An 11,968-nucleotide genomic window follows, 5' to 3' on the forward strand; every position below is an offset into this window, starting at 1 on the left:
GAATTCTATGTAAACGCCCAAACCCCTCATTCCTCACACACGCTGCTGCAGAGCCGCTGTCATTATGCGCGTTAGCGCGAGTACAAGCCTGCGCGATGGACTGTGATGGATTAACTTTTCCCCATTTCTTACATTGGACTGCGCACACGTTAACACACGAGGCATAAACGCGGGGAGGCATTCGGCTGTTAAGCACGAGATGATCGAAACAAATGCTAAGAAATGAATAAAGCCTTATCAACATGTTAGACCTCACAAGGATGTTACCCCCTTTTTAGCGATAACTCAGAGGAGCATCCATCAACGTGTCTTTACTTTTTATGTTAAACCGATTTTCATGGTGCCTTTTTAAAATGGTACTTCAAGTATTGGCAATTCTTGGCAATTATGTCGTCCATGGCGTCGCAACTGAATTAATAGCAGATTTTCATAGCAGGTACGATATATGCTCCGTCTTTGAAAGGGGTCCTCTATAAAGCATTGACTGTTCCTTGGTGCCCAAGAGAAGTAATACAATTTTAAAAGGAGAGCAAACATTAAGAGGGATGTGATACCTAGAAATAAATGTTGTTCTGAAAACGTGAAAGAAAAAAGTTCTGGCGAAACGCTTATCGAAGTAGCACAATTCGAACAGAGCAATGGAAACAGCACAACCTAGATGCATCGTGAAGGTAAATAAGCTATTATTGTTATGAAAAAATGGAAGCTTACTATTACGTAACTGGCAAGTTTTGCATGTGACGATATTATAAAATAAGCAAAAAATGTTCTTGAAGTGGAGGTGTGATTTTCTTGCAATTCGGTGAATCATGTTTTATGAAATGATGCATTTTTATTCGTTAAATGTCGTCAAATGAGAAATTTACACAAGTCTCACTATGCTGGTGGGAAATGGGCTCGCAAGAAAGCAATTTATCCACTTTCTGAAAGTAAGCCCGGAACCTCTTTACCAATAACTGAGTGTTTAACTGGGTACATAATGATTAGTCTTCTCCCGTTTTGATTTAAACCACACAAAAAAATTCTGAAATGAAAGATATGCTATAAAAGATATCATAAAATACCGCAATAAAACAGGACACCTTCTTAACAGAATAAAATAGCTTAAGATTGTGCTAAGTGGATAAAATAATGTTTTCATGTTAAATCTCAGGCGGTCCAAATAAGTAATTTAACAGACCTTCACCATTGATGAGTAAACGCATTTTCGAACCACTTTTCTGCACCGCAGGGTAAGAGAGATGCGAGAAAAATGCCTTAGTGCTGCCAAAAACTAACAAGATAGGAGGATTTTCGCAAAAGGTCATTTGCTGGAATTAGGCTCAAGAAGATTGAATCGTTTGTTGGAGAAGGAATGTATTTCAGATTTAGTTACACTGTGAAAGTAGACTCTCTTAGCAAGAATTTATAGAATATGATGATTTTACTGGGGTGTAATAATGAAATATCTAGCGTGACTCAAGAACCCAACCAACTAGGCAATACACGTGACAAGGGTCCGGTTAGCCAAAAGCACAAGTAGATTTTGAAGCCACTTCTGAATATATTTACTAGAAACTTGAAGTTAACTTTTAGCAATGAAAAGAGTTGCTTATTTAAATTCATTGCTTTTTCCAGTAGTTGAGGGCGTCTCTGTCACCACTTCCTAATTGTGCTTCTACAATATTACGGGCCTTTGAAAGTCAAATCAGTTCAGAAAGTAACCACCACAGCTTATCACTTTGGCAAATCATCCCACCAAATGCACCCACGTTTGCATGAGTGGTACACCAAGTTGGGGCTTTCGGGTATGTTATAGACTTTAATGTAATTCAAATAATTCGCAACATCATAGAATGCCTTCATCACGATCTTTTGTTAATCTATCCGACTTTTTAATGGATTACTTTTGGACTTCTTCCTGTAAGATGTGGCAAGCAAACATCACTTGTCTGCCAATACTCTGTCCGAGTTGTGGCCATCATCACCACTATCATCTGACACTATCTCAGTGTCAGCTCAATGGGCTAGTCCAATGGCTTTCTAGATTAAGCTCAAACAAACAGTTCTCTATGGAGTTAACCGCCTACATAGACCGCGTTTGATGATTGTTGGTTGGATTAATTTACGCTAACAATTCTAAAACGGACTCACCTGCGTAAAGTTTATTGATGTTAAACAATTGTTTGTCCAAAGTATTATAATGTGCAGCACATATTTGCTTACTCACTTCGTAAAAGGGTTTTTAATTCACTTCCATAATCGGAGTTTTTGTCGACGCCATAGTTGACTCTATAACACTGCCTTTTGGAAGGAGTCTTAGAAATATATTGCTTTAAGCTTTTATTTTACTGAATATGCTCTAGTTGGCTACTCGATAATCCTCATCAGAGCTCTAAATTTTTCACTGAGCTTCCTTTTTTTTAATACATATTTTGTTCTCTCGCGTACTCTTTCTTCCAGTCACTGGAACAGTTATTCGCATCGCAGTCTTACCATGGAATAAGGGCTACAGAAAACGCTCAATTTTCACTTATTTTTACTCTGGTAACTAATGCATTCTATAAGAGACAGATCAGATCTGGCTCGGTGACACTAAGAGAAATGAGATTATTGCGCTCATTCCCCAGAAATAAGTCGGCATTTTCATTATTTGTTTAGGTAAAATATTGTTGGAAGCTAGATTTGATCTTCTTCTCCTCAAGGTATTTTTTAAGTTGGTCGGTTTAAAAACTTCTAATGCAATTCCTCCCTGTGGCAAACATTAAGCAGAATGGATTGCATGAATCCATCTAGATGCTGACAGTATGAAGCAGAAATTTGTCCAATCTATTCACAACCATGTTGCAGATAATGCTTTGCATACATAAAATCCATGTTGTAAAGGCATCATTCTGTCAAAAGTTTCAAAGGTATTGCTCATCAAAGAACAAACATTATTTTTCCTTGTATATTCACATTTCCCTAACCTTAAATTTACCCTAGCGACATCCAAGTTTTGAAAGTGGCCACAGGTATACACATCCATTTCCGAGTTGCTCTAGACCCCAGGGTCTCCTTATGAAAATCAAAATAATTGTCTGACCTAATTTTGTACATCATATTTATTTCTTTAAGTTACTGTCAAAATAAATAGTACTGCTTATTTGAAAACGTCTCCGGCGGCAAAACTGCTCCTTTCTTCTTGATATAAAGCTTTGTCCTGCGCTTCCAGTTATCATACATACGTGTAGTTGTTTTGGAAGGGTAAAAAGTAAATTGTGTCTCTAGGTATGATGTAGAGTTGGTTAACTCTGACAGACAAGTGATAGCAACCCGATTAATGTAACTTTTTTAGTTATCATGCAGCGATTTTCTGTACATCGCTATAGTCAGGATATGGTCTCTCTATTTCAAAAATCCCTGAAGTTTTTAACGAGTAAAAAGCATGAATTCTTGGGTATCATTATTAAAATGCTACTGTTGCACCTCAGTGGAAATCTTGATTTTATTTTATGGGCGCCTAAAATCGTACTTGTTTCGACACCAGTTGTTAAAAGCATAATACACAAAATTCATATCTTTGACACTTCTAATGTGGCGAGTCCATTCCTCATATAGTTATGTCTTTGTAATAAAGCGGACGTCGGATTTAACCGCACCCAGGTCGAAGACTGGAAGACGAGAAAAGTGTGCCCAATAGCATCACCGTCAGTAATGCAAATAGCTTAACAACACCGTCATATTATAGCATTCAGATTATGGAAATGAACCAATACTAAGTACTTACCTACTTGACTGATCCGTTCGTGGGAAAATCCATCACAGCACGATTAATTCAAATGCCTATTCTTCATTGCCACTGCATATCATGCAAATTTTTTCAATGTGTCACTGAAAGTATTAGATTGCATACATATCGAATGAAGTATCCGAGTAACTAACAGAGAAGAAGTGGATGCTTTGCTGTGGATGTGATACGACGGTCTTTTATCAAATGTACAATAAGCTGCAGTTGACCTAATCTGTATTCCGTCCTAGCATCTTATTACACTTTGGCCGTACTCACCGTATCAAACATAATTTCATTACTTCTTGTGCTTTTGGTAATTTTATTTTCCACTTTGAACATTCTTTTTCTCGGGATTTTCCTTGAGACAAAATCTTAATGGACAATCCTCGCCATTTGGCTCATTCCAGCAATGAATGTTTTGAATTCGTGGCCAAATAAACGCATATATTTCGTGCATGTACATACTGACTAGAGAGCCTTTGCGGCTTAGAATATATTCTCATTCGGAGAGACGGTGACTGGGATGCCATATGCGGTTAGATTAGCCAGAGGGCAAGGAGACAATGAAAATAGAGTGAACAGCTGTTTCCTCTGATGTTGTCACATTTGACTCCAGTTTATTTTACCCTTGGTTAATTCAACCCAACACCACTTCCCAAAAACACGAGGTGAATTCCATGTCTAATATCTCCATTTTATACAAAAATGACGGATAGGTTTGTCATTAATGAGTTAAAATAATACCTGGTTTCCAATGCACAAATTTTATGCAGAATTTAAGCGATGCGTACTTTATTTCCCTGCGATACTTCAATACATTTGAGAAGCGCATCTATAAATATGCTGTTATTAGCCCGTATTATCCTCCCCTGCTGGTGAAAGCACCTCAGAAGTGAAGACGCCTACATTTGCCAAACCCATCCCAAGAACCAGGGACATGCTACCAAATGTGCTGCTTAGGTTTCGTTACATGAATAAACAAATTTCATTATAAATGTCACCGCCTAGAAACCCATCACTCAATTCCAAGGTTTTGGTATTTATTGCAGATTTTGGGAAGAAATAGCATCACAATACATCACCAATGATATTTCTGAATTAAAAAACATTCAACCGTAATACTTTAAAGCGACTTTAAATAATTAAGGAATGACCTCTAAGGAAGAAGTGAAATATCTTTAAAAAAATTGGCCGAAAATGCAAAATAAACATTTTGGCAATCGATCAGGATGATTTTGCGTTATTCGAATAGGCTGCCAGCGTTTCAGCCCAGTGATGAATGAAATGACGACACTCCGTTTACTGGCGTAATTAACTTTCGTTTGTATGCTGGTCCCCGCAGTATGCTCCAGTCTTGCAGCCTTAACCACTAGTAGTAGGGGTTGAACTGCTGACCTTTTACTGACAATTTTCTGCCGGGTTAAGGAGCCCGAATATTTGAGCATCATCTGTCAAATTAGTCCACTCACATCTACTGAGAGATGTCCATCCATGCAGATGTCATACTCCTTCTTGAACCGTACTAGTGTCCATATGTTGGCTGGTTTAAATACGATCTTTTGACACTTTGTAGCATTTGCTTTCTACCCCTACTTAATGCGTAAGCAGTAAGGAATTCACTCAAAGGTAATGCAAAACACGAATAATATCCCAAGAGGAAGCTGCATTGGGATCCCATCGAGGTGAACACGCTTAGTCTATTATTTCGTGAAAGGCGATGACCCCAACCTCACAGCCAAATCCAAGCCAAGGTGCGTGTTTCAAGCAACGTGGTGACCCTTCTTTGCACACCTTCTGGTACGACACCATTTAAGATTATTTTCGATCTTTTATATTTGTCGTTCATGGGTATGCAATCATAGTAATTGCTTTGCAGCACTCAAGAAACTCACCGTATCATATTAGTTTTACCCTATTATGATGCATTTACCCCAAGAAATTAGTACTACCACGATTCCCTGAAGAAATAAAACGTTTTCTAAACGCAAGCAATAGGGTAACTTTATTCAAAACTTTCGTTTTTACCTTTGTTGCTACTTAGTTCGCCCGCATTTAAGTGAAATGATTGACTATAATATTTCCAGCTAGGTACGTTATGTGGGTTTTACATGATAGCTTTATCGGAATTATAAATAAGCTTTCCTTCTTTGTTTCTTTGCAGAGGACAATTCGCCACTTTGGCGATAGCGCTATTTATTGGAGTCAGGTATCCTCCAAGTTATTGCCTACTTAAGTTGAGCCACCATGTAATTTCAGTCATAATCCGGGTGCGCATATTCCATTATGAATCTCAGTAAGTTCCAATTAAAGGACTAGCCATAAAAACGTAGAAATATGAATGCTCTAGTTATCTGGCACCATCGCAGTAACTTCATGTCAGCCAAAACCAATGCGATACTACTGTCCTCTGAGATTTGTTAGTAAGCTCCGTAATCTATACACTCCTGCTTGGAGGAGGGTGGTATTTTGCCCTCTTCTAACATAAATACTTGTCGCAATACCAGAATTACAGACATGATCATGCTTGTTGCCCCCTTGGGTTTAACTAAGATACTTTTAGCAGAGATTTATGATCTGACCGTCACTGTGCAAGGTGAATCGCCTTTACGTTATCCATTTGCAGGGTGACAGTGATAAACTGTCGAGTAGTAATGAACGCGTCTCTTTGTAATTAGTTTTTTGAGATCATATAGAACAGTGGAAGATGACAAATCACCCCAACACTTGACGCATTTTTGCGAATATCGAGCATTTTTAAAGTAAATGAGGTTTTTAGCTTTGACCTGATTAAAAAGTTGGGAAACCCTACCCGGCAATGATTTACTATAAGGAATAAATTGAACATACTTGGATATTTCTGTACTATTTGAATCAGTTGTAGTTTTATTTCGTAACTTCCATTGTTTGAGGTGTACATTTTAAACTGCACTTACTACTTTCTGATGAAAAACCCTAAAAACATCAGTACTAAAAAATCATTAAATTTTACCCATTTTTAAAAGAGAGCATTGATGATTAGCAATGTAACCAACTAAGCGTGTACACTCAATTTGGGAAAGATGGTATTGAAGCACAACTCTATCACAATTGAAATATATAAATAGGAGTCATTACAGCAAATTTGCTGTGTGTTCAGGGTGGATTCTATAAAAAATCTCATAAAAGAAATAAACTACTTCAGTGATCGTATCGGACGACGTCAGTGTTTTTGGGTGGCAGGCGTATCTGCAGGTGGGCGGTGGGTTTCGTGTTGTTGAGACTCAGCTCACGATGCGGGCGCAAGCGTTTGAGTAGGAAGCCCTTCTCGGAGCGAGCCAGGAGGCGTTTCTTGAAGTTGTGCAGCCCCGCGTGAATATCATTCAGTCTCAAAGAGTAGACTATGGGGTTTAGCAGGGCAACGGAGATTGGCATGTGGGTGACAAGGTCAAAAATCCAAGGAGGTAATTTTGGAGCCTTGTCAGTGAGAACAAAATAAGCGTCCAAAGCCAGAGACGGTAGGAAGAATACAGCAAAGAGTGCGGTGAGGGCGAGAAGAGTGAATGAGCTACGAAGAAGTTTTCGTCCAGTACAACGAGGAGTGGTCCTCGCCATCATAAAGTGCGCGGTTCTAAGGCCGTGAAGAGGGGAACCGAACCCGTCAACTCTATTAATCGTCGGAAGGGAGACGCTTCTGTGCGTGTCCATGGCTCTCATTGTACGCGTTCGAGTAAGAGAGTCCCTGCGTACCTTTTGTAATGATAAAATGCATAGTGTGTTCATCATGACTATGCAAATGAAAAGGAATCCACCACTGATGAATCCGCTACGAAAGGTGTTCGCTGTTCCGCGGATGAGGCAGAAATTAGTCCGATTAGGGTTGTGAAGAATGTCACAGGGTTCGGATGGCAGGAGGAACCTTCGGTAGATTGGTGCACTTGTGTCCCGTGTTTGGAAGGCAGGAAGAATTAATTGCTGACAGCCGAGAAAAAGAGCAAATGCCCAACTCCCGCATATATACCTGAGAAGTGTACTTTTGGGCAACACGCGGTAGTGCATGGGACGCACCACCCCGAGATAGAGATCCATCATGAGACCGGCTATGCTACAGAGAGACGCGTTGTAGGAAGTGTAGAGAATGGCGGAGAGAACCAGGCGTGTACAGGGTTCAGCTGTCTTAACCTGAGATGCGTCACTAGGGTTGATCGAGGAGGCATAATTGGGGTACCAAAAATCGAGCAACAAATTCATTGATGTCATTATCGCATTTAGTAAGTCGGCGAGGATAAGGGAGTAGACAAGGTGAAGAGCTGTTGTGAGACGTGCCTTTGGCTGAGGACACTGTTTTACGGATCTCTTTCGTCCCACATTTAACTGATTCAGCCAATAATTTGATTCCTTTGTAGTGAAACGCGTCTGAGCACCACAGAGATAGAACATTCGGTCCGGACAACTTGGTGATCGGTGGATGGAGGAATCCTTTTGATATTCCAGGCCAGATGTGTTCATGGAGGTCTCATTAGTTGTGAAGGAATTACAGCCTTCCTCATCGGAAGTGTGAAGACGCATAACCTTAACGCTCCTTGTGTGTTGCAGATTTTTCAGCCTAAAATGTGGATGACCTTTGTTGAATGATCTGCGGATGCCCAGAAATCGTTTTGAGCTTGATGAGTAGGAGAGGTGGGCCAGACCCGTGAGAACAAGACCATTCAAGGCCATGGCCGAGATAGACATACACAAGTAGATTGAGCCGATAAAGATAGTCAGCAGCTTACTCCCTTGGCATAGCAGTCGAAGAGAAATATTTCTGTTTTCAGTGAGCTCGTTCATCTCCATTGCATTTTGGTCTCTCAACTAATAAATGCTGGTGGTCTCTGCAATTTATCCATTTTGAAATGGCTAAGCTTGTGGTTTGAGATGTGACTTGTTCGTTGATCAGCAGTCGTTGAATTGTACACTTCCCTTAGGAGATCACACTAGTGTGATGGATGAGTGCGACGTTTGCGAGAGGGCATGAACACAAACATGTAGTCCGCCTTTTTAAGTTCGCATAATCCATTTCACGCACTCCCATTTGAGGCTGAGTAGGCAGCCAATCAGAACACTGGCTTGATGGCCAACCCTACGATGGGCGTGCCAGTTCCTCGTGTCGTACGCTGTAGATGGCGATAATATGAACTAGTTAATCAACCAAACTGCGTAATAACAACCAGTCCTAATACAAAAGCAATTGCCACACTTTCAAGGAACCGTCGTCACAATTACTAATCCAGTGTATAAGCTAAATGTTGCATAAATCTATTCGTGTTTGTCGACTTATGAAATCCAGTATTTATTTAGTGGTTTGTATAAACTTAAAGTCAAATTACCGTACTTTATTTGTTTATGAAATCCGGAAATGATATCGATGAGTCTATTCACAAGAACTTACACTTCCTCTTTATTATTACATCATAGCCAATATCTTCACTTTTGACTCAGCTCACTGCATTAAACTGCGTAACATCGTGCCTGAACCATTGCTGCTAGATCAGTTTTTAAACCTGTAGGTCACCTAATCTCACCGACTTTAAGCCTTAAGGTGAGGTAAATTGTGATAGAATTCGCAAGCATACGCATCTACAAGTGTATATCGCGTACGGTGTCATCGCTCCCCTTAACAGGACTAGTTTTTTACTATGGAAAGTGGTATGATTAAGTAGATATTATGTTTCAATAGCATTTGTAGCAACTAGGCCAGAAATCGATTTGACTCGTTTCTACTGAAAATAGGTGCCTATTACTAATATTTCCTGGGCACATGCTTTCATTCTGTCATTTTCGATACGGATCTATGTGTAGAAAGTAGATTTCTCGCCTCACAAACATGGGCATGTCTTGCCAAAAGTGGCCTAGTTTAATTGCATATTTATGCTTGAGCTCTCAGAGGTGTGCTCAATCTTTTCCATGCTTTACTACTATATGAACATCCTGCTGTCGAATCGCGCGGGATTCTTACAAAAATATCAAATCACTGCAACAAAGTAACCAGTGTACTTACGCAGTGTAAATACCTAGACGGGTGTTTTCTCAACTGGCTATCTAACACATCAACTTTTTGTCCTAATTGATTCGGGTGGGATCAAGTAGTCAGTAGACTGCTTTCTGATCCTTTCCCTTGGGAAGGTCGTCTGATTTTACCGTGGATGAAATGCAGTACCTCATTTGATGCCATTGCATTGGTGATACCATCGACAAAGCCAATCTCTTATGGTCTTAACTGAAGGTAAAGACATTTTATCCAGAAATGAACTTGCCTTTTTATGCAGTTTCTGCATCCGCCAATGGTTACTTAATCACATTTTTTGTTTTCATAGTCAAGTTGTGTCAAGGCTATTATCAAGTTCATCGATAGAACAGCACCAGTGCTTGAGAGCGACGGGTTATGCCACCCGAAAGCTCTGGCAATGATTCCGGCACCCAAACGAGCCAAGTAATATTACAGCGATTTCATGACGAAATTGCTAGCTTGTAGCATGCAGCATACCAGACCCACAATTAATCTTATCTTTACTCGAAGAATTTGACATCGAGTTTAAGTAGTCCAATTTTTGACAAGTTGTAAGTCACCATATTCCTTTATTTCATTTTCCATAAGAAACGAAACTGTTGTACAATGGAACAACACACCACACTAGAGGAGATTTTGTGGTTCAAAACTACATAATAGCAGACCAAAACGACGGACACTGGAGGAATTTATCGATCAAGCAAGATACTATTCATTTTACTTTCTAGTAGTTAAGAGTATCAAAGTTCTATGTGCAAAAGGAGTGCGCTGATCTGCCACGCCTACAAGCTCGCCATCTGTGCTCTACTTCACTCACAGCCCTTTTTCCACGAAATCAGTCCCCCCCTCGGAATAACTGCACCGAGTTTCTAAGCCTCTCGCTTCTCGGCTATGCCAACGATGTTTGGATCGAATGTAAGTCAAGCACCAGACAATGATTTCAAGCGCCTATAAAAGGCATGCACGATGGCGAACCCCGAAACGAAGGTATTCGAACAACCCACAGCCACAGGTATCCCCAAGATAACATCACTTAAATTGCTCAACAGGCAATGACACCGCTGCGCCTTGGCCTACATTTGCATCGCAACCCCCACAGCTTGGGGTTCTACCTCAATCACCAGACGAACTCGTTATCATCAACGATTTCTCCGTTATATTCCCTGCGTTTATTCACTACTCTTTTCATTTCATTAAAAATCAACCTATACATCGCTCCGTTTCGCATTTACCAACAGAGGCAGAGAGAGGCCCATGTCAGTATTTAAGAGCAATTTATAAAAAAATTTTGATACTGGTTAATATAGAGAAACGAAAAATTGTTCATAAAAAAGGATGTGTCCGATAACACCAACGGTAACAAAAATAACTCCTGCGATCGAGAGTGAACGCTCAGAGCTAAATGTCTTCAAGAAGATCCCGTTGACCAAATGCAAAAGCAACAACACTGATTATTATGAAGCAAAAGCGCCTATCCCTCGAGTCGTCCCCTTTTTGTTGTTCACTTTCCTACAAAACAATAAATCGGGAAAGATAGTATACAAAATTTGACTTAACGGCGGGAAATTGAGTGCGTCAAATAAAAAATATCGGTCAGATAAGATGGATGGTGCGAATGTGAAAGCCAAAAATTTGTACAAATTACTAAGCTGTTGGACACTCGGCACATGATGAGGTCAAAAGCGCGGTTCCATACTATTCCATAACGAATCGACCGCTGAATATCACCGGGCCACAGCAGACTATACAAATTATGGGCAGAGCACAAATACATAGTAGTACAAGGCAAAATTTTGCGCGTGCATATATGCCTGTGAATGCAACTGATGAATAGAATATGTACGTTTAAATTTTGGTATACACCTGGACGAAAAAAAATGCTTGTACAAGCCAAATAGTGCGGATGAATGGTTTAATATCGGAATATACAAACATTATGCAGTTAATTAGCAGTAGTTAGATTTCCTGCATTTGTGGGATTTAAGCGTAATGTAAATATAGGTATATTCGTGTTTAATTAGGTGAACTCTAGTTGAGTCAGTACTAATTCCGAGATTTAACTGTTAAATAACTATAGACTTCAAAAGTTACCACACCACTCAAAAGAATTAGGCAAGACCACTTTGAGATTAACGAATGTAAACTATCCAAGAAAAATACCAGACCCACAGCAACAAGACCAGACATCCAAT

The 11,968-nt window shown here is 39.8% G+C and overlaps 2 protein-coding genes across 2 annotated transcripts in view; both read right to left on the reverse strand. All coding sequences in view use genetic code 11, as the record gives it.

The window, feature by feature from the left end:
* Positions 1-6,928: 6,928 nt before the first annotated feature.
* EGR_01682 (hypothetical protein) lies at positions 6,929-8,563 on the reverse strand (the record flags this gene model as incomplete). The annotated part of the gene is made up of 1 exon (XM_024490931.1): positions 6,929-8,563. One exon carries the CDS (start codon positions 8,561-8,563, stop codon positions 6,929-6,931), a length of 1,635 nt encoding a protein of 544 aa, XP_024354796.1.
* A 2,611-nt stretch (positions 8,564-11,174) lies between these two features.
* The window catches only part of EGR_01683 (Survival of motor neuron protein-interacting protein), a gene marked incomplete at both ends in the record, with an annotated part of 2,356 nt that continues 1,562 nt past the window's right edge, over positions 11,175-11,968 (reverse strand). The window contains one exon of the mRNA XM_024490932.1: positions 11,175-11,285. Within this exon, the coding sequence (XP_024354797.1) occupies positions 11,175-11,285 (111 nt within the window). The remainder of the gene's footprint in view (positions 11,286-11,968) is intronic.

This window comes from Echinococcus granulosus (assembly GCF_000524195.1).
Source record: "Echinococcus granulosus chromosome Unknown EG_S00006, whole genome shotgun sequence".
Lineage (NCBI taxonomy): Eukaryota > Metazoa > Platyhelminthes > Cestoda > Cyclophyllidea > Taeniidae > Echinococcus > Echinococcus granulosus.